Source organism: Lampris incognitus, chromosome 2 (assembly GCF_029633865.1).
Source record: "Lampris incognitus isolate fLamInc1 chromosome 2, fLamInc1.hap2, whole genome shotgun sequence".
Lineage (NCBI taxonomy): Eukaryota > Metazoa > Chordata > Actinopteri > Lampriformes > Lampridae > Lampris > Lampris incognitus.
Genome location: NC_079212.1, coordinates 132,800,636 through 132,824,466, shown reverse-complemented (window position 1 = coordinate 132,824,466; position 23,831 = coordinate 132,800,636). Strand labels below are relative to the sequence as shown.

At 46.9% G+C, this 23,831-nt stretch overlaps 1 protein-coding gene across 1 annotated transcript in view; it reads right to left on the bottom strand.

Annotated features, from left to right (window-relative positions):
- Window positions 1-23,831, bottom strand: part of LOC130132195 (plexin-A1-like) — a 171,377-nt gene that overhangs the window by 37,261 nt on the left and 110,285 nt on the right. Inside the window, exons 8-14 of the mRNA XM_056301754.1 lie at window positions 22,029-22,125; window positions 18,878-19,068; window positions 12,012-12,163; window positions 8,679-8,802; window positions 8,255-8,391; window positions 5,713-5,880; window positions 1,075-1,168 (exon numbers count right to left, since the gene is read on the bottom strand). Of these exons, the coding sequence (XP_056157729.1) occupies window positions 1,075-1,168; window positions 5,713-5,880; window positions 8,255-8,391; window positions 8,679-8,802; window positions 12,012-12,163; window positions 18,878-19,068; window positions 22,029-22,125 (963 nt within the window). The remainder of the gene's footprint in view (window positions 1-1,074; window positions 1,169-5,712; window positions 5,881-8,254; window positions 8,392-8,678; window positions 8,803-12,011; window positions 12,164-18,877; window positions 19,069-22,028; window positions 22,126-23,831) is intronic.

Here is a 23,831-nt window from a genome sequence, read left to right as displayed (position 1 = left end):
AGAGAGAGAGAGAGAGAGAGAGAGAGAGAGAGAGAGAGAGAGAGAGAGAGAGAGAGAGAGAATCCCCAGAGTATGAGGTTTTGACTGAATGTCTTTTCCCAGGGAGGGCGAGAGAGACAGAGAGACGGAGAGAGAGAGAGAGAGAGAGAGAGAGAGAGAGAGAGAGAGAGAGACTGATTACGTTTATATGCAGCCAATAACCTAATTAAGATGATCATGTAATTAAGGTGTCTACATCTTCGCATAATGCAATCTCTTCAATAACCAGAGTTCACAAGACTCGGTGGATAGCTGAATTATGGGACGGAAGTTACGGTGTGTGCATGCTTCAAACATTGTGGTTGAGACTTTTCAGAAAATATCTAAAAAAAAATTTTCAGCCGCCCAAAACTTTAGGATACAAAGCTCCTTGTTTACTGAGTATGAACTCTGTTTCAGTCTCACGGCAGAACCTGGCTGTGTACTGCTGCTGGGAAAGAGGAGACAACACACACCTGTACGGCTGAGGTGCCGGCTGACAGGATCAGTATCCAAAGATAAAGAAAAGGAAGCTGAACAGCTAGTATTTTATCCTGAAGAAGATCCCGAAGAACGCAGTTAAGTCTGCTGAAACCTTGGTCCATAAATGTTTCCATCACAGTTCTGAGCGCATGGTTTCCTTTGCTTAGTCATTGTTTCCCGCCGTTCGCCATGTTGTCCTATGTCTACTATTTCCAGGTCAAAGGCCGGCAATGGGACTTGGTGCACACGCACACAACCAATTCTCAGAACGAACTCTGATTAACGTGTATGCAAAGCACAGTAAATCAAATGATTGACAAAAAGAAAATCTAGCCCTGTTAGACATATTACACTTGCATTTATTTAGAACTTAATTTGATTAAAATAGTTTGATAAAGGGGTTTACATGGCAGTTGCACAAATCAAATTATTGCCTTAATCAAATTTTTAACTCGCATGTAACTGACTGTCTATCTGTCCTCCATCTCTCACTTGCCAAGTCTGTTTTCATTTCATTTTTGTTGTCAATATAGTAGGGTGTGTGTGTGTGGGTGCATGAGTTCAAGCTCTTACATTGACTGACTTGGCTGCTCCATACTTGGCTCTCATTCTGGGCTCCTTGATGGTTGCCAGATTGGTTCCGGTAATGGTCAACAGGGTCCCTCCACTACAAAAAAAAAAGAAAGAAAAGAAAAAAAGACAACAGGAAATCCGTATAAACATTGATATCATCAATGTAAATCCCTACATGAAGTCCCCAAAAGTACAAAATTTTGGGGAAAAAAGAAACAAAGGGTACCATAAGTGCCCTAGATTTGAGCCGCCAGGGCCTTCCAAAGCTCCCAAAAGTGGAAACGCCAATTATTAACACCCCTTTGTGGCTTTGTCCTTTTTCAGTCACATGTTCATGGCTATTATTCTGGTGCTGTATCTTATAAGCACACAAGTGCATAAACTAGTCAGTAAGCTTATCGGCAAATGTTAATATATTTGTTCTCAGTGGGAGCCAGGAGAGCCATTCAGTTGCCGATTTAATGTTAATGCCTGCTGCAGCTGCAGCCTTCTGTTTGTTTATTCATTGCTGCCCATTTTTGGGTAATGATCGTAATATCAAAGCTCTTTCATGAATGTTAGAAGCTAGTTTTGAAACACTACATGGGTTGGTGTAAGGAGGAAAAGCACCAAACATCCAGGTATAGGGCATGTATGGCAGGTATATTAGATCCATAGGTCTCTATATATCATGTCTTTAGAAACCAGTGGGGATATTCCCAGGGATTACTCAAGGTGTGCCGAGATACACTGGGGCATAAGAGATACTCAGTGATTGGACAGTGACAAATGATCTGACATGCCGTTGTGCAATGTGTTCACCTTTGCCATACTCGGGTGACGGGTCTCTCTGACATTGAACACGAGAGACACCGGTATCGTTGGAGACATTCCCCATTTCTTCATATCAGCTTGTTAACAGCCTCCATATGCATTAATGGCTGAATTCTATCTGATGTGAGGTATCCCCATGGTAACGAGGTAATTACACATACGGTGTAAAAAGATTAAGTGTTTAGAGTGAAGGCTGGAAGCCCAGCGCTCTGGCTACACATCATTAGCTAATTCAGCATTATAATGATGGGTAACAGTGATATCAGAGAATATTTATGGCTACCTAACGTCATTTGTTACTTCAAGTTCATTAGACACTAAGATCAAACCTCGTTGCGGGTATGCTGCAACCTTGTCAACACGTACTGAAACCTTAGAATCTACTAAATAAAGGTAACCAATATCAGACATGTCAAGTGAAAAAGTAAGCAGGGGTGTCCGGGTAGCATAGCGGTCTATTCTGTTGCCTACCAACATGGGGCTCACCAGTTCGAATCCCTCCGACTTGGTTGGGCTACCCTACAGACACAACTGGCCGTGTCTTGCGGGTGGGAAGCCGGATGTGGGTATGTGTCCTGGTCGCCGCACTAGCGCCTCCTCTGGTCGGTCGGGACGCTTGTTCAGGGGGGAGAGCGAACTGGGGGGAATAGCGTGAACCTCCCACGCACTACGTCCCCCTGGCGAAACTCCTCACTGTCAGGTGAAAAGAAGCGGCTGGTGACTCCACATGTATTGGGAGGAGAGACGTGGTAGTCTGCAGCCCTCCCCAGATCGGCAGAGGGGGTGGAGCAGTGACTGGGATGGCTTGGAAGACTGAGGTAATTGGACAGGTACAGTTGGGGAGAAAAAAAGGGGGGGTAAGCAGTTGGGTGCTGTCTTGCTGGTCTTAATGTACTTTCTCTAAGAAGCTAGGCAGCATCAAGTAAAGGACCAGTCCATGGGGAAATGGTGCAGTTACACGCTGTCTGTTTCTCAGAGCAGCTGAGACACAACTTCTCAGTTCAGAGAGCTGGCTGCATTTTGGGTGGGCCAGATGGAGGTGGTGTCTTCGGGGTTGGGGTTAGTATTTGGCCTTTGAAGGAGAGAAGAAGGCCTCATGGTAAGTGGGGACTCGGGGGCTGGAGGAGAGCGAAAGACAGTGGACTGAAATGTGGAGATTTGGGAGAGAAGTTGGGGACCTTGAAGGGTGTTGAGGAAAAGATGTTACAGCAAGCAGAGACGGACTGGCAAGAAGACCATCAAAAATCTCCAAAAATGATATCGAAGAACACTTTCACTGACCTCAATATGAAAAATATGAGCAAGGTATACATATGCAAGCATGTTCTGCACAGACATGCAGCTCAATGAAACTTGATTGTATCAATGTTTTTGGGGGGGGGGGGTTTCCCCCTTCCCCCCCCTTTTCTCCCGATTGTACCTGGCCAATTACCTCACTCTTCCGAGCCATCCCAGTCACTGCTCCACCCCCTCTACCGATCCGGGGAGGGCTGCAGACTACCAAATGCCTCCTCCGATACATGTGGAGTCGCCAGCCGCTCCCTTTCACCTGACAGTGAGGAGTTTCGCCAGGGGGAGTAACGCGTGGGAGGATCACGCTGTTCCCTCTCCCCCCTGAACAGGCGCCTGGACTGACCAGAGAAGGCGCTAGTGCAGTGACCAGGACACATACCCACATCCGGGTTCCCACCTGCAGACACAGACAATTGTGTCTGTAAGGACGCCCGACCAAGCCGGAGGTAACACGGGGATTTGAACCGGCGAGCCCCGTGTTGGTAGGCAACGGAACAGACCGCTACGTTACCCCTTGTTGTATCAATGTTTAGCTGTTTATGAAGGCATATCTCAGAGAAGGTATTAATCATTCCTTTCCATGGTGTTTTGTGTCCACTTATATATTGATATTATGGGACATAATGTCATGCATATTCCATGGTACCAAGCTGCTGTGTTGTTAGCCGATGTGACCGTTTCTACCTAAACACTGATGGTTGAGAGGGGAGCAAGTCTCAGTCATGTCAAGTTTGTGTTTTGTGCTGTTGTGGCACAGTGCTGTTTGAAATGTGCAGAGAATGACTGAAGGGACACAGCAACAGAACAGCCTGGTAAATACAGGAACAACTGGCCCGGAGAACCGTGCACTTCCTCTAGGAAAGCTGAGTGAAACGCCAAACATCAGGCAAGCAGCAAGGTCATTTCTCCTGGGGCCGGGACTAACACATTTCTCCTGTTCCGCCCCTCCTCCCCTCCACCTTTCACTCATCCTTTTCCAAATGAGACTTCTTGTCTGCTCACACCTGTGTCACATGAAGAGGGACTTCCCATGTCCCCACAGGGTTTCACCTCGGCGCCCCATGATGTCGGCATTGCGGATCGTTCTGCTCCCTTGCAAACATTTTGTCTGGCAGCTAAATCTGTTTTGTGTGGTCCTACGAGATTCAACTGCGAGTCCATTGCTTTTTTCAACACGTATTTAAATATCTATGTAAGAGTATGGACAACGTCTCGCCCTATGAGGGAATTTGAAGGGAAATGAAAAGGTCTCTATTACTTGGTGTAACTCTAGTCAATCACACGCTCTGTAAACACAATGTGGATAAGCATGTGGTAAAGTTTCCAAAGGCAATGAGGGGAAGAGAACGACTAAAGTACAACGAAGAGCCCAAAATATAAACAATGGATGAGTAATTACTGGAACAATACTATGAGAGCAAATGAGACAGTTAATAGCAAGTATGTCTTTCTATATATATATATGTGTGTGTGTGTGTTTGTTTGCTTGTATGCATATGTGTGCTGGTTTCATTTCTTGAGTTGAGGAGTAAACTAGAGTTTCTAGGTCATGCTAGTGAGCCCATTAGCATTTAGACCCCCCCCCCTCCAAAAGAAACAAAACACACACACACACACACACACACACACACACACACACACACACCACAGCTTGTGTTTCGGGAAGAGGAATCGTCTCGTGGCTATGTAGTGTGATTTCAATAAGTAATATTTACAGATGCATCTCCAGCACAGCTCATCAAGCAGCACCGCGATGCTTCAGGAGCCTCCTTTCCTGCTGTTCCTACCCTAAAAGATTTACTTCTGAAGCATAAATATAAACAAAATAAAGAATGTGCTTTTGAATACAAGACAAGGCTGAAAATGGAGAGGAGTGTTTACTTAGCTTTGCTCGGAGACTAAGCCCGGGACTACGCCATCTGAATAATACATTTATCATCCTACCTTGAGTTTATATTTCTCATTTGCTGGCCGGGCTCTCAGAGAAAGACATCAATGTATGGCGCAACCACCGCACCTGATTAATAAATAATGGGTAAACTCGCCTTTTAATGGATCTGTTCTATAGAAGAATATCAAGCAGAATTCTAGATCAAACACTTCACATCAGCAATGCATAAAACACTGTGCTGATCTATGGTATACATAATGTAAAGGCCCCTCATGACACGAAGAGGCATTTCACAATGAAGGCTGATGGCACTGGTCACACCGTATGGCTCGCCGATGGGCAAAGCACAGCGCCGTATTACCCTCAGTCTTACCAACTTTCAAGCGTTTGATCTGAAGTGAGTAAAGTAGACACCTACGAGAATTAAAATGCAATAAGAAAAAAATTGGCCAATTAATCAAGTAATTAGTGAGATTTCCTAGATTACTGCACTACAATGGACGCTTATGTGCAGCACTGGGAATCTCCATGATACAAAGTACCAAGGAGCGGCTATCTTGCTCCATATCCAAGGTTGACCCTCAGGTGACACCCAGGATATTCATCTAGTTGTTGGGTAAAAGCTCTGCGTGTCACCTCACCTGGCAATGCTCCAGTCTGGCTCGATCTTGAGGATGGTGGGATCATCGGTGTAATTGAATTTGACCTCTGGGTTCCTCAGCTCAGCGGCGTTGATGTCCACCATGACAGGGGTGGTACCCGGGGCCTGGCCTGCCGGAGTCACGCACACTATCTCTTTGCTGCCCCGCCTAAGAAAGGAGGGGAGAGGAGGAGAGGGAGGAGAAATGAGGGGAGGAATATTTTAAATAGCTCGATGGGAGTGTCTCGTACTTAAATTAGACTGTTCCAAAGAATTCTCAAAATGGCTTGAGGCTTTAGAAGTAGAAGAGGATTTGGAAGGATTTAGAAGTTGACTCTCAGACTGACACATGGACAAAACACAAGTGTGTATGTGCAGCCACAAACTTGACAAAAAGTCGTCCATCAGTATTTAAATAACACATGAAATATTTATTGGATACGATTAAAATGTGGCCACATGCACACAATATGCACGCACATCTGCGCGCACACACGCCACACAGTCAGCCATCCTCAAGGCCAGCATCTTTCAGTCTGGCCGGCTATGGTTTCATCACCCTATACCATATAGTGCTACACTTCAAAGCCCTGCTCTCGTTCCGCTGCGCCCTCCGCCTATCCCTCCGCCTATCCCTTCTCTTTATTTTTCCGTCTGACATATCTGAAAGGGCAGATCAGGATGGTCGTCTCTCTGTGCGCCTTAACCCCTCCTCAGCAGATAGGCAGCCTGCTTGCATGGTGGGAAACCTTGCAGGTGACTGTAGCATCTCACACTCCGCTGTCGGAAAAGGGAGCGCGTCTGCAGAATGAGAGAGGTATATTGCACAGAATGACCTTCTGTGGAATATATCTGCTGGGCATCTGTTGCCATTGTGCACAAGGTAGGTTACAAGTGACGGTCTGCGAGCTACGCATGCACATGCATAAGCAGTATATTAACACGGAGTAGGAAAAAATGCACGCATGGGTCTACATAAATTGGAAGAGCACAGTGGCAGGAGATGCAGCCAAAAATAAAATAAAAAAATACTCGAGACTGGAAGAGCAGGACAATCAGACTCGCAGTCCTCCCTCCACCCCCTCACAACACCCCACCCCTGTTATTGGTTGTCATAGTGGAATCCACGGCAATATCGATAACAACAAAAACGATGTGGGGCCATGTATATGAGGGCCACGAGTGATGTTGGCTGGGCATATCCCTGCTGGCTGAAGAGAGGAGTACATGAGGAAAGACGAGTGAGAAAAATGAAAAAAAAAAAAGGTTATCCACATTTCACCAGTGCCTGATTTCCATGGCAACAGTTTTCACAACACCATCGCTGTTGAGGGAGCCTGTGGTGCTGCGTTGGTATTTTGACAAGGTTGGTGAAGAACGGTTGAAGGGGAAGAGAGAAAGAAAGGGGGTTGCATGGGGAGATAAGAGGATGAGTAACTCGGGGTAAATAGGTTTTGATTAAAGAAGAAGCCCCACTGAATACAAAAACACATTAAAGAGATGGACTCAGCTAGCTCATTACTTTGGCCATAAAGGTTATTGCTACCCAGTGAATGGAAGGCCAAGACCATTATGCTCACCTTTCTGGGGATGTGCCATAGAACTTTAAATTGGCCTTTAAATCGCTCTTTTGATATGATATAAAAAAAGAGCTTGATAGGTCTGGCCTCATTAGTTTAACCTGCCGCTTGTTGACAAGCAGCAACCCGCAAAAAAAAAAGAAATGAATAAATAAACAACTTAAACAATAAATTGAGAAAATAATGAAGCCTTTTTTTTCTGGCATGTCTTTATAGTGTAATGTAGGTCTGTTCCTTGCACTCAATGCTATTAACTGCTTATAATGTGAATCAAGTAAAACACGAAGCTCATTCTACTGCTCTCCCTGTAAGTCTGTCTAGATAAAACCATCAGCAAAATGCTTAATGGGTAATTTACACTGGCCATGCATCCAAGTGTCTACATATATACTCTATACAGCTTAGTCTGCGAGTCTGAGAGTAGTGAGAGGAAACAGTATGACTAGCATATGGCAAAGCATTGGGTTAAATGAACTCAAGATCGCTAATGAACAATCAGCAGGCAGGTTGGTTGAGCACAAACTGAAGCTTTGAGACTAATGGGTGGAATATCGATGAGTAGTGAAGCTGAGAAAAAAAGACTTTAAGTTTTTCTCCCCGTCCCAAAAGATGTCTTTTTTTTTATAACAGAGGCAGATAGCATACGATTTCAAAGCATTTATATCCACAAATTCTCTCTTTATAACATTTTGAACCCAAGGTGGGACCTTGGAAAAAAAAACAAAACAAGTGTAGTGTTGTCTGCGTTTGCAGGGTATGGTTAGGCTTAACTTACAGTCTGGGGGCAATGACATTTAAAGCTATCGCTCCACTTGAAGAAAGGTTTCCAAGGCTCCTAACCTGAAGGGGTTCAACTGTCGATTACGGCACCAATGTGGTTGCGGGGTGGGGCTCGGGGTTGGGTGACAGTTATTGCATTTAGGGTAGGGAATGCTGTCGTGCCAGACCAGGCGTGAGGCTCACCTCTCAAATCGGCAGGAGTGTAGCCCTATCTTTACTGCTACGGCGCTGCCCGCATTGAGGTGACTGCCTTCGATGGTGATCGTAGTGCCTCCTGACAGCGGCCCGTTGGATGGATGGACACGGGTGAAGTACGGAGACTGAGGAGAAACACGCAGACGGAGGACGGGGTCATGCATGGTTGCACTGGTTTCATTACAGTTGTCAAATGCATTATCAGAGAAAATAAAAGAGCTTAACCTCACCTGTATCTTGGAAGAAACTGTGACACTCACACGAGCCAATGCACCTTCAAACGCATGGACACAAACACACACATGCTCGTACTCACACACACACACACACACACACACACACACACACACACACACACACACACACACACACACACACACACACACACACACACACACACACACCAGCTTACCACAAAGGTGAAGGCCTTGGTTGATATAGCTTTGTAGTCAGGGTGTATGCAGTCCCTCACACACACCTCCACCTGAGCCTCCTGCACCCTGTAACCCGTTGCATCATTCAGCCGACACACAATCCTGAAAGAGGCAGTGCAAGAGGAAAGAGGCGAAGCGAGACAGAATAGAAGACAGAGAGAAACAGCAGGGTGGAGGGATTTATTGTTGAGCGGTATTCAATTCAAAAGTATTCAGGGACTTTCCTATCGCTGTATAGGTTTCGGCTATGTTCAGTTCAACGGTCAAATATCGATGACAGTCAGATAAATAGAACTTGGCTGAAAAAGGCTCAGGGAAAAAGAAGGGATGAGAAGCACCACTACTAATGTTTACACCGCGGATATTTCTTCCTTTGCTGTCAAGGATGTTACGTTCGTATAGATTGTCCTTGTTGCTTTATTCATAAAAGAAAAAAAAAACAGCCGAATTCAGGCTGAATGCATCATTGGAGAAAAATCTCCTTTTTATAACTGCCACTGGGCTGCAAAAAGTGGGAGGTGTGTGTGTGTGTGTGTGTCTCTCAATATTAGTGGGTATTGTAGAACTATAAGCCCTGCACTTGGCCCGGGGTTCTGGCAGGCCAAATGAAAATCCACGGCAGAAATGATTGAGGGAGAGCGGCTGAGGTGGCAGCTAAGCCCGAGGGAAGAACACACACACACTTCATGTTCCCCTGCTACAGACTCACCTGACTGTTAATTAGCCAGAGAGAACAAATGAGAGCGAGAAAAAGAGTGAGAGAGAGAGAATGAGACAGCCAGAAAGGAAAAGGGAGTGAAACAAGGTTGCGTTTAAGTGAGCGTGACCGATTAACTGGAAAAAAAAAGTGATATCCTACCCCCATCCTACCAAGAAGAGATCCGTTATCAACTCTTCTGCTTTCATCCTCTCTGCAGGTGGCGACGGCAACTGCTCTGTTGCCAAGACAATGGCGTCTGCATTTTGATGCGGTGTGTCTGAGTGTGTTTGTGTTTGTCTGTGTGTGTTTTGCGGTGGGGTTAGGGGCCATGAATGGCATTCTGAAAAGACCCCCCCCCCCCAACAGAATCACAGCCTTACATGCGTTACTGCTGCGGGGACAATAGGTGGCTATGTAGCGCTGGCGCGCATGCTGAGACACTGTCTGTGTCCACCACGTTTTTTCATAGCAGATTTGAAAGGATGGTGGAACCTCTTAATTACAGCTTCCTTTGTTACATAACTGTGGTGTAATAATACGTAGGTAAAAATATAACAAGAAAGTAAATTCCAGTACATCGTTATACAAGAACTGCTCCTACTTAAGGAATAAAAAGGAGCCACTGTTAATTTCAATATTGGCAACCGGTATTTCTCTTACGATGCAAGCAAATCCAATAATGTCACTTGTACCTTTCTTTTTTTTTTTGGTCAAGGTGAAGGAAAGGCCTTCCGGTTGCAAGAGGACCGGCTTTGTCACAATTTGTTGCTACCCAATCTATCTCCATAGAATGTGTGACCCTGCAGTCCAAAGCAAATACTGAAATAATAGGAAAATATGATTTCTTATGTTTTTTGAGGGTTAATGAAGGGAAAAGCTGTCTTGGCCCCCCTTACTCTGTGTGAACCAATGCCAGCTGCATGAGGCACACCGAGAAGGGGAATGAGCTGGGGCAAGGCGTCTCCATTATGTTCGTGCTTTCAGGCCAGCACACCTCCTTCCTACCACTCTCGCAAGCAGTTAACTTTTGACCTCGTGCTGTTACTCCTGTAACCTCATCCCGCCTCTAGTGTTACAGCTCTGACAGGGTTGTGCGGATGACAAGAGCCATCAGCGCAGTAATGCCGCTGCATGGCTGACATCACTTTTAATTAGGATGACAGCCTCGATGGCAGCGCCCTCCTTCTCCCCCGGTTACCATGGCAACAGGCCACCAACAGTGTTACGGAGTTGACTGGGGTACACGTTGAAGCCTTTGCAGTTTTGAATCTTATCATCGGGACAAAATTAACCATCCATCCATTATCCAAACTGCTTATCCTGCTCTCAGGGTCACGGGGATGCTGGAGCCTATCCCAGCGGTCATTCGGCAGTAGGCGGGGAGACACCCTGGACAGGCCGCCAGACCATCACGGGGCCGACACACACACATCCACACCTAGGGACAATTTAGTACGGCCGATTCACCTGACCTACATGTCTTTGGACTGTGGGAGGAAACCGGAGCACCCGGAGGAAACCCACGCAGTCACGGGGAGAACATGCAAACTCCACACAGAGGACGACCCGGGAGGCCCCCCTAAGGTTGGACTACCCCCGGGGCTCGAACCCAGGACCTTCTTGCTGTGAGGCGACCACGCTAACCACTGTGCCACCGTGCCGCCCGCAAAACAAAATTGGTGTTAACAAAATTAACCGTTAAAAAATAAAAAATGAAATGGCACTGTACGGTGATGCCTTCTGTTAAACTAAGGCAACAGCAAATGCAATACGCTCCGTCTGACTACCACTACAAAAACAAGGCTGATAAATCACCTTCATATTTCAACGCCTATTTTGGGGACAACTGCCGTCGCTGATAAGAGCTATGTGGCGTCCCATTGTCCTAACCGTCAAGCCGTCAAATCACATTTCTCACGTTCCCTTCTTTTTCTTTCGGGGGGGGGGGGGGTACTAACCCTTTTGGGATTAGACTGCAGAGAAATCCAAACGGAGCTTTTGTTTACAAGTGACAGTTACATAGTTGGAAAGAGAATATTAAGGATGTCTCCAGCTGTGACAACTGTAACCTATTTTTTATGAGTATGTGTGCGCATGATTTTTCCCCCCCCCGCTTGTAGTGAAGAGAAAATGAAGAAAAGTGGAGCCTATTGCACTGTATTACTCATGAAGCGGTTTAAATAAAGCGGGATAAGATTTTACAGTGGCTCCATCGGTGTAAGCTCGCTCATGTAAGCACACAACTGCTGGCGTCCCAGTATTTTGATTTGAATGAACTTCCCTTTTCATGAGAAATGAGGGACGGAGAAGAAACGCACCGTTTACCTGCTCGCGGGGAAATTGGGAATCACTTTACGGGAGAGAGCAGCGTTTAACCTTTTGAGGTTCCGCCGCAACATATAGGTCCGTGAGTGAGTCACTGTGATGTGTTTAGTACTCCGTGTCACTGATATTAGATGGAGCGGGGGAGAGCGAGAGAGGAGTTTAGGGACAGGAAGAGATATTGGATTGAAAACTGGTGGGATGTTAGGCGAAGAAAGAGAGAGACGGAGACAAAAACAAAGAGATGGACACTGAGGGGAAAGGAGAGACGGGGACGATCTGTACGTACTGCTCAGCGCTGATGTACTGGTCCTCCTGAGGGTTGCAGGCCACCTTGCCGATGCGCACCCCGTTCTGGATATCTTTGAACTGCAGGCCCAGGTTCTCCCCTGTGATGGTCAGCATGGTCCCTCCCTGTCGGGGCCCGGTCTCTGGATATAGCTGTACAGCGACAACACCCAGGAAGGGCAGAGAGAGGATAAGTTAGTTCAGACTAAAATTCATGCCACTATCTGCTAAAGTCACCGAGGTCATTCTCCATCTAATTTAAATCCAAACGCTCGGCTCTCACATTAGCGGGATGAAAAATTACTTACAATCTGTTAACTCCACCTCATCTCGGTCAAAACATGAACAATCTGCCATCTACAGCACTTAACCCAAACCAACCCATCAAGACCTTACTTAAAACTCTTATTTAACCTTGTGACTATTAATCTACTGAACACAATTACTGTAGACAATGACCTGCCCTCCCTCTCTTCCCCCTGGAGGTCTTTTTAAGGTGTGCAGAGGTGCTAATGGCTACCCGAGTCACTAATCACCGAGCCATTCATCTAACCCGGAGCCAGACAATGGCCCCGTGGTCATCAGTCATTACTAGCAGGATTAGCGTTTGGGTTAATTGATTAGAACCATGGGAGTGGGTAGGGTGGGGTTTGGGGGTGGTGGAGGGTCTTCATTTGTCCTGGCTCTCCTATACATAGAAGATGATGGGTGGCGGCTGGAGAAGGCGAGTGGAGTGATGGGACATTTTAACCTTGCTGGCCATGAAGGAAAATAGTAGTTGAATTGTCAGCGGATGTTCTCACTCTCTCATCACACACGCAGATTCACTAAGATGAAGTTCTGCCATTGACAGTGAAACACAACAGTTTAGAAAAAAAATCCAGATATGAATGGAGAGTTAAAAGCCTATAAAGATGAGAAAAAGTAAATGACGTATATTAGTTGTTAGTGGACTCTAAAAAAAGAGTCTCCCTAGTGTACTCATTTGAACATAAATGGTAAATGGACTGCATTTATATAGCGCTTTTCTAGTCTACCGTCCACTCAAAGCGCTTTACAGTGCATGCCTCACATTCACACACACACACACATTCATACACTGGTGTTGGATCACTGGGAGGAATGTAAATCAGGTTTTTCGTTACAATACAATCACTTCTATTTCTAAATTCAGCTCTCCACCTCTGTCAACCCAGACGCACTGCAATGAGATCCAGCATCACATCATTATAGAAACGGTACTGGCTAGTGAGGAACACAGGCTTTCAGGACTTAATATCCTCTCTCTCTCTCTCTCTCTCTCTCTCTCTCTCTCTCTCTCTCTCTCTCTCTCTCTCTCTCTCTCTCTCTCTCTCTCTCTCTCTCTCTCCTCTCTCTCTCTCTCTCTCTCTCTCTCTCTCTCTCTCTCTCTCTCTCTCTCTCTCTCTCTCTCTCTCTCTCTCTCTCTCACACACACACACACACACACACACACACACACACACACACACACACAAAAGCCTATTTGGCATGGGGGGCACAGCTGAAATGCCACAGTGATACAATTATTGAGCAATTTCCACCTAACATCGTCAAGGCTGATGGCCTCCAACCTCCTTCCTGATCGGAAGGACTCTTAATAGGGTTTTCCCATTGGTACTTTTGGCCGCGCCGAGTCAAGCCATGCCGCGTTGACTCGCATCTCCATCACCTGTTTAAACAAGCCGAGTCGCACCCGAGACGGACCACCTCCCGAGTCAGGCCAAAGCGTGCAGACCCGCCGCCAAGCAGGTTGCGGCATCTTCAGATGGGCTCCATCAAGCGGTCGCCTCTTCTAGAGCCATTTCATCACCCCCGTCTCCGCTTTTCAAGCGATAAGCGGCAGATGCCAAGAAAAATGATAACAACAGCCTGAAAATCCACGACGATAGGTAGCTGGCTACCAACAACTGTTGCACAGGGCAACAGTAAACAGCTCTGAAGAGGGCGCTGCTCTTCGACTCAAGACAAGCGCTTCATCAGTTAAAGACACACCTCCGAGCGGGCAGCCCTGTTGTAATGGCGACGCGAATCCCAGCTGCGCTGGGCTGATGCACAGAGTCAAACCCAGTCAAGCCGAGTCAAGCCAAGCCAGCCACATGTGTATGGAGAAGGCCTACAAGCTATCCATCCTCAAACATCCCTCCCGTTTCCTCCCTCACTTCCTAAATGTGGGCTTCTCTCCGCATTTCTTTTTCTCTCCTTCTCTCTTTTTTCTCTCTCCATCAAAGTGCCTGAATGCAGGTTTTATTTGGGAGACTAAACATGCGAGTAGCGACACAGTAGCGTGTCACTCTCACTTCTCAGACACGGAAGTCAAATCTAGCTTATCAAACACACACATGCATGTCACTACAACCGCCACTGAACGCCGGCAACAAAAACAATTATGATATATAAGTCACCAGCCAGAGTACTTGCTTTATTCATCCCTTGCCATCACATCGCTCCATGCCCATTCAAACCCCCTATATTCTCTCCATATCATCTCAGCCTTTGTGTGAGGCCTATTGTGGCTGCCTATGTGGGAGTGTACAGATAGCATCTGCTAGTTAGAGAGAGAGAGACAGAGAGAGAGAGAGAGGGAGGGAGAGAGGGAGCGAGAGTGAAGGAGAAAGAGCAGGAGCAACTGAGTGACTGAGAAATAAGGAAAGCGAGAGATAGATGGATATGAACACAACGGAGGGGTGCTGAAGTCTTATCTCTGATATGAGAGAGCGGCATCTAGGAGAGGAAAGAAAAGCTACTCTCAGAAAGCTTCGGAGGTTGGGGGAAGAGAGGGAGGGGTGTAGGTCTGTATGACTAAATGTCAATGTTAGAATGAATCAAAAAAACCGGCAAAAAAACTTTACAGAATACATCATCATCATTGCCAATTCACAGAACTGAGTCACGGCACAAACTGTGCGGAGTCAGAGCCACGAGTTAGCTGCAGCTGGCTCGGCTTTCACCCAGCCTGACTCATACATGGCAACAAAACAAAAAAGGAAGGAAGAATTATTGCTCTTGTCTAGTTAAAATCATGTTTATAAGGAAAGGTCACTGGATCGAAGAGCAAATAAGCACATATGGTGGCTTTTTATAGCATAATGTCAGTCCGAGCGTTACGTCTGGGAGTAGTTGGACTTGTGCTGGTGTAGACCAAAGCCCATCGAAGGTCCGTCAGCATTTGTGTCAGAAGAGAAACGAAGGCGTTTCATTCCCCATTCGCTTTGTTTTCTCAAGGCTGTTGCAGAAAGACTGAACATCCAGGTCTGAAACACAACGGCAAATCACACAGGCCTGGTAGACACAGTGCCTCTGTAGAGAGACACGTCGCCCTCACTTTCGGTAAAAAGGAGGGTGGGTGGAGCGGTGAGGATAGGATAGAAAGGGAGAGAAGACAGATGAATGAAAGAGAGGAAAGAAAGGGGAAGAGGAGGAACATAAGTAAAGCATGGTGTTGGGTGGGAGAGCAGGCAAGAAGGACAGAGGAAGAAAGTGAGCATTAATGGAGAGGGAGAGGGAGAGAGAGCAGGAGAAACAACTTAACCCACAATGTCCAGCAGAGGCCAACACTGCAGATTAACAATACATGGGGGGGGGGGGGGTAAAAATCAGTGTCCTTTCTCACACACAGGCCAAGACTGGACACACATCCATGCACACAACAAACATCAGAAGACATCAACCCCACCCGCCCCAACCACACACACATACAAAACACCGGACACACAAACCAGTGTATCTGAGCACGCCCACGCGCGCACGCACACACGCACACACGCGCACACGCGCACACACACACACACACACACACACACACACACACACACACACACACACACACACACACACACACACACACACACACAGGGCCTGTGTTGTTTTAATTGGTTTCTTAGGGCTTGCTGCAATGCTCTTCCTGTCCCCTAGGAGTAGCCAGGCAGGAGATGATGGATGACGGAGGGCCAGGCAGCAGCCAAGGCCAACGCTAGGACACCGCTACACTACACTGGGAGACACTGCTAGGCACAGTATGTGTGTGTGTGTGTGTGTGTGGGGGGGGGGGGGGCTGTATTTCTCAGTGTAAGTATTAGCACATGGCTCTATGTCTTTGTGCATGTTTGGATGCACACATCTAATTTTGAACACATTACACATACATACGTTGTGTGTTTGGACGCACACATGTATGTTTGGATGCACACATTTAAATCTGAACACACCACACATAACACGTCTTCTTATCGTTGCGTATGTGCGACTGAGAGACGTGTGTGCACGCGCATGTCACTGTGTGTATGGGAGGTTATTTCTTTATGGACGCAATAGCGCACGCTAAGACGCACGGGCAGTAAACGAGGCACTGACTCAACCCTCGCGGGAGCCGGCTTGTTTGCGAAAGTTCCACTAATTAACATAGTGCACGGTGTCAAAGGGGCGAGAAAAGTAGCTGGTACAGTAAAAATAGCACTTCACAGCTCTTACGGGGACGCACGCGGCACAACAATGAACGGCTGAATCTCATAGGTTGGTGTCATGTCTTCAACAGGCAACGGCAAGCATTTCAGGGGCTGGACAGCAACTGTTGTCTTTGCTGAACAAGCCCTGGGTGCTGAGCGATTAGCAGAATGGTGCCCAATTGCGGGCTATCGAACCACATCAAATGGGAAATTCTCACACGTGGAAATAACACGAAATAGCTTCAGCATTTGCTGCTCTAAAGTGTGCGTGTGTGTGTGCGCGCCCATACTCGCACACCATTCCCCCTCTACAAGGCTTCCCCTTCCCAGTCGAACACACGCTCTCGAGTCCAAATGAAATTAGCGGCTAATCCGCTAGCTAATGGCCACACAGCGGCTCGCGAATCGCACAAACGAACAAAGGGGCCTGAAAATGGGGTTCAAATCGGGCGGGGGGGGGGGGGATTTGACCGAACAGATGGTAAAGAGTGCAGTAATATTCAATTTGTGAGGAGGGCGTGATGCTCTTCGGAGAAACGGGGGACGGAACGGCGGAGGGCAGCGAGGGGCCGTCTCCGTCGGCGGCGGAGGTTCTCTTTTTGCGTTAAATGTCACGCTGCAATTGTCAGAGGTGGCGAGGAGAGGGGACGGCTCCCTCCGTCTTTCAGAAGAGAGTCTCTCTCTCTCTCCTTTTCAGCAACATTTCTCCGCCTGCTGGTTTTGAAGCTCTACTAGACATGCTTTTTGACTTTGCCACCAACATTTTTTGCCCCGCGGCTAGGATTTACCTCACCCCTCTGTATGCACGCAAGAGCGCACACACACACACATACACACACACACACACACACACACAACTCAATTGCCTCTGTGTGCTTGTTTCAAAGAGATAAGTGAAGCGAGAGCAAGGGGGAGAGGTAGCGACGGAGAGAGCGAGGGCATATTAGTAGGCGGATTTATCTATGTGCCAGTGCCCCAATTATCCAATATCTCTATTACGCATTCAGAGAGATGAGCCCGTGTCACACAAGACGTATTCCGAGGGCTCCATCCATACAAGTCTGCGCCTTTATAATGGGCGTGCATTTAAAAACCATACATATATTTCACAGTCGTTTAAATGCAGAGAAATGGCACTAATTTCGATTGACACAGACGCTCCGTCTTGTGGCGTGGAGCAACGTGCAGATGGAGGACTTGGGGGGGGGGGAAATTGGGGTGAGAGGTATGGAGCAAGGAGATCAAAGCGGAGAGAGGGGAGGAAGGGGGGAGGCAGACACGCGGGTGGATGAGAACAAGCGGGCAGAAAGTGAAAGGATGGAGTTGGAGACAGGCTGAGAAGCGAGCGTGCTTCTTAACGCAGCTGACACCGCGGTGCGAGGTGTTTAAACCAACTTCTGATTGTGTGTGTGTGTGTTATGTGTGTGAGTGAGTGTGAGTGCGTCATTCTCAGTGGTGAACTTTAGGGACGATGACCCAGGTCACCGTCAGATAGGGACCCCTGCCACGGTTACCTGCTGCAACAGATGGGTACTCCATGGTGTCTAGACACCTCGACTCACCTATCTTGTCACACGGCCTGACACACACACACACACACACACACACACACACACACACACACACACACACACACACACACACACACACACACACACACACGGACCCTGCCAATAAGTTTTTCCTCTCGCACAATACACACAACAGAGAATTGCTACACACATTCATTCTATCGTGGGTGTTTGTTAGTGTGTTAGTGTGTGTTTGTGTGTGTGTGTGTGTGTCAGTGTGTGTCAGTGTGTGTCAGTGTGTGTGTGTGTGTACACACATCATCTCTCATCATGTCAGTGTGTTCAGGCTTGGTCGGTGCGTTCCGCCTCCTCCTGGCTCGCCCATCTGTGATATGGCTAGAGTCACTGTGACGGCTTCAACTTGTCCTGCCTCCCTCCTACACTGTACCCTTCCCTCGCTGAGACGAGGCGGCGAGCGTGCAGCCGAGGGGGGTTTAAAATGGCTCTCTCCGAACACCTAATGGGATAATGAAGCGACTTTGTCAGGGGGCTTGAACTGTGGCAGATACCTGGACTTTTGTTCCATTTATTGTCCTACTATAGACAGTGACGGGTTTCAAATGTCTCTTGCATCTTCTCTTTTCCTCGCTAATTATTTGCAGGCCCTCGAACCTGACCGGCTTGTTGTTCGGGAGGTAGTTTTGCGGGGCTACCATCACAAAATGATGTGATTTCAGTTTGATGATTTTAGCATCTAGTTGGAACGTTGACGATGCTACCTTAGCTAAAGGATATTAGGGTTTGTGTTGTGTGTGTGTGTCCTTGAACTTGAGCGACAGACTGAGTGAGCGTTTACTGTCTCCATGAATAAGCCCGACTCCCTCGCGGGTTACCTTGATGATCTTGGGGTGTGCACAGCGGCTGTTGCCGGTGGTGGCATGCATCCAGCTGCTCTCCGGAGGGGTGCACTCCTGCCTGAGGGAGCACTTCTTCTCCTGAACGCACCACCCGCACTCAAACCTGGGGTCCGCCTTAAGACACATCCCACAGCTGTCTCTCAGCGCGTAGCACTTATACAGGTGAGCTGGGGAGAGGAGGAAGGGGAGGAGAAAGTTTGATTGACAACGGAATAAAGAGGAAAACATCATCCATCCATTATCCGAACCGCTTATCCCGCTCTCGGGGTCGCGGGGATGCTGCAGCCTATCCCAGCAGTCACTGGGCGGGCAGGCAAACTGGAAAAGCAGAGCAGTTTGAGGAAAAACAACAAAGAATCTGATGAATCCACAACTCAATCTGTTTAGTGCTCCCGCTCGCTTTCCCAAACCCCCCGAACTCGGTGTCACCCAAACAAAGCTGACTTGAAGCGGTTCTACAGTTTCCAATGGCAGCAGGATTTCAACAAAAAAAAAGAAAACCCTTTTTTTTTCTTTGCTCTATCCCATCCCCAAATCCCATTGGTCATGGCACAGCTTTAAAGTAACCCTGCACCAATTACTGGCTGCTAAATGACTCCTGTCTAATTACATTAACATATCATTTAATATAAGCAAGCATTGCTGACACTTTGTGGATGATTATCATGATTAAGAAACAAGTCAAATGGGGGGAAAGAAATACATAGAGTGGGGAAGAGAGAGAGCAAGAGAGAGGAGGGAGAGAGAGCGAGAGAGAGAGAGAGATACAGATGCGAAAAGGGGCTGGTATTTGGGCTGCAGGTCACCTCGGGAAAGTACGCTGGTTGAGTTGCCCCTATGGATAACACACAATGCAAAGATGCTGATGCGCGACTCCAATAATGAACAATTATTGATAAAACGTGTTCTATACATCAAGTCTACGATAACTAACACAGCTAAAATGTAACAGAGATAAAATGTAATCTTACCAACCGCACAACCAGCAGGGCTGTTATTATTGACAGAGTGACAATGACCTCACGGTATCATGGACATTACAGAGCTCAGGATGTGATCCAACCATCCCCCTGTGTGATCATGAAGAGCTGCTTGTCCTATATCATGTCAGATCCTGTAGACCAGTCTCTGTGTGTTTACCCTTTAACAAGTCCATACAGAATGAGCTAATAAGTTACAATCTATTACACCTTATGGAACACAGCCTACATTGTGCACACTAGGAGCAGCTGCTGATGGGGGATGTTGTTACAACCCCCCCCCCCCCCCACTGCACACGCCACTATAATTACAGAGGAAGCACTATAAAGACCTCTTCACAAGCAAGCACAACCTAAAGACATGCTCCCATTGTCTCCTCCCACAGCGGTGTGCAGGGCTGTATGTGTAAATGTTATGTTGTTATGTTCAGGGCCCTTTGTTTGACAGGTAAGGCACGGCTAAATCCACCGGAGAATGACTAACACACATGTGAAACACATTCACATGAAAATGTATAGAATGTGGTGTCATCATTGTCGTGGTTGTGCGCCTGCAATAGACACAGATCACAAGTATTTCTCTACTCTCTCTCTCTCTTTCTCTCGCATGCACATATTATATATATACTTAACTGGGTCTGCAGTAGGCACAGTGTTTGCACCGCTTCGAGACTAAGAATATCACTTGCAGAGGGTGGCTAACTGAGGTCTTGTGGTCACACTATAAATGATTTACTATGCAGTGAGAGCAAGCTTCAACAGCAGCAGCTCTGCGATATGTGAGTTTTTTCCACATGTTCGACGGCGGAACTTTTATGAACTGTTTTACTAGCTAAGACTTCACGAAAGATGACCGAAATGACAAAATTGCATACATTTGGAAATGTAGACCTGTTAATTGAAGTTGACTTTGACAGAAGTAAAAGTTAGGATGAGTTAAAGCGGTTATCCTTAATCCTTTCAACATTTCATTTTCATACTGCAAATGCTAGCGGGCCATTCAAAATGGACGCAATCTTGAACACGCAGAAGGTCACAATTAGGTCACAATTTCTGATGGTCGTCAGATTTTGGTGCAACACCCACAGGTTAATCCAGGGGCAGTGTGCATATTTTGGATAAAGAAGACTGATCTACAGTATCAGGGTAATACTGAGCAACATGTTAAACCATTACAAACATTTAATTAAACATAATTGAACATTACATAAGCTTTGCATCACGCTGTATGTTGTTTTAGTGCCTACTGCTTCCTCTCTTCCTTTTGAGGTAGATAGATGCATTTCTGGTGGAGGCCACGATACATTTGAATACTTGGCCGGTGCTGACGGATTCCCCAGAACCAATGAAAAACAACTACAGAATGATTATACACTTAATAGCTGTTGCCCCAAAATGCCAGTGAAAAAATTTATCAAATATTGTACTTTCTTTTTTTTGATCTCCCCCCCCCTTTTCCCCCAATTGTACCCGGCCAATTACCCCACTCTTCCGAGCCATCCTGGTCGCTGCTCCACCCCCTCTACCGACCCAGGAAGGGCTGCAGACTACCAACCACATGCGTCCTCCAATACATGTGGAGTCACCGGCCGCTTCTTTTCACCTGACAGTGAGGAGTTTCGCCAGGGGGACGTAGCGCGTGGGAGGATCACGCTATTCCCTCTAGTTCTCCCTTCCCTGACTGACCAGAGGAGGCGCTACTGCAGCAACCAGGACACAAACCCACATCTGGCTTCCCACCCGTAGACATGGCCAATTGTGTCTGTAGGGACGCCCGACCAAGCTGGAGGTAACACAGGGATTCGAACCGGCGAACCCCGTGTTGGTAGACGCTACACTACCCGGACGCCCCATATTATACGGTTTAACACAAAAGACTTACCGATATATAATATTTTTGATTAAAATACATGTATATTTAATGGGAGGAACAATTTACTGAGTGCAGGGATCCTACTCCCGTGTCCCTATCAGCTCTTGTGAAGGCCAATCGAATTCCCTCATTAATTCGACATCTGGTGCTTAGTGGACAGGAAAATAAACCACAAATTAAAATGAGACGCTGGTTCTTATCATCCAGCAGCCCCTATCAGCCGGCTTAGCACACTGGTTAGAGTCAAGGCGTTCGAGGCGGAGATAAAACCCACCTTTGATGTTGTAGGGGTTATCAATGACAAAGTTGCCGTTCCACACCACCGACAGGTCCACCGGCAGATCGCTAATGTCGTTGCCCTCATAGTTATACTGGAAAGACAACAAAAAAAAACACACACACACATTAAGATTAGCAATTAATGTCACATTCCAATTGGCTACAAAATCCTGATAACATCAGTTACTGACGGACCTTTAGAAAAGCAACACAATATCTAAGTACTGAGAAGGCAGTGAGAGAACAACAATAGCAGAAGGTGACCAAAGTGGCCGGTTGGCTCTGTCACACCCCGCGGCGCCTGTAGAGTTGAAGGGCCATAAATGTGAGGGATGACAGGACAGGCTTTATTGTGATTTTAACACCAGGCACATCCTCCGCCGCCTGCCAGAGCTCAGCGCTGATTAAAGCAGACTGGAATCCCTATCACGCCGCGTGACTCATTCCTTTCACATGATGAATGAAAAGCCTAATACATCTTCAACGATAATATTCTCATCTAATTTCTTTCTTCTTCTTCTTATTTTTTTTTTGCATCCTGAACTAATAAGAGTTGAAATGTAATTGACTTGTAGTCGCTGTAATCATTTTTACAGAATCGCTCTAAATGAGACAACAAGCTTGTAAGGCAGTAATGTGATAGAAATGCATTAGATGTAGAAATAACACAAACAGCTCCTTTGAGAATTACCCCCGTATAAGTCAATTACCGAGGAGCGACTTTTGCCACAATCATACGCGGAGTTTGCGGGGGGGATCTGCCCCTAGCAGCCGAAATATATCATTGCATATAGTCTAAAATGGGTCCAATATAAACAGTTCTTTTGTGTGTGTGCCCGTTTATTATTAAAGAAATACAATAAAATAAAATAAAAAATACAATAATAAAAAAAATCTGAATTCTATTGTGTTTGGTTTAGTAATAAATTAATTTTTGTGTGCTCATGTCATGTGATATAGCACACTGATGTGCGATGTTAGTTCCCTCTCTTTTGTGCATTCAGTGATTAAGCTAGCTCCCCCCCCCCCGCCCCTCTTTCTCCCTAGTTGTATCCGGCCAATTACGCTTCCGAGCCATTCCGGTCGCTGCTCCACCCCCTCTGCCGATCCGGGGAGGGCTGCAGACTACCACATGCCTCCTCCGATACATGTGGAGTCGCCAGCCGCTCCCTTTCACCTGAAAGTGAGGAGTTTCACCAGCACATGGGAGGATCACACTATTCCCCCCCAGTTCCCCCTCCCCCCTGAACAGGCGTCCCAACCGACCAGAGGAGGTGCTAGTGCTGTGACCAGGACACATACCCACATCCGGCTTCCCACCCGCAGACACGGCCAATTGTGTCTGTAGGGACGTCTGACCAAGCTGGAGGTAACAGGAAGATTCGAACCAGCGATCCTCGCGTTGGTGGGCAACGGAATAGACCGCCATGCTACCCACTTGCCCCCAGTTAGCTATCTTTCTTTTATACAATGAGCAGTTATGGACATGAAAAAGGCGTTTACTTCTACACCAGGTAGGACAGTGGTTGTCTAATAAATATACGTTTATGCCAAACTCTGCCTATGAGCATTATATAACAAACGTGCAGAAATCAAGCTCACATGCATACGCCTGCAAACACAACCCAAAAAAAAGAAAAAGAAGCACTATTTGTGGGTGTCTGGATAGCGTAGCAGTCAGGGGGGAGGGGGAACTGGGAGGAATAGTGTGATCCTCCCACGCGCTACGTCCCCCTGGTGAAACTTCTCACTGTCAGGTGAAAAGAAGCGGCTGGCGACTCCACGGCATGTGGTAGTC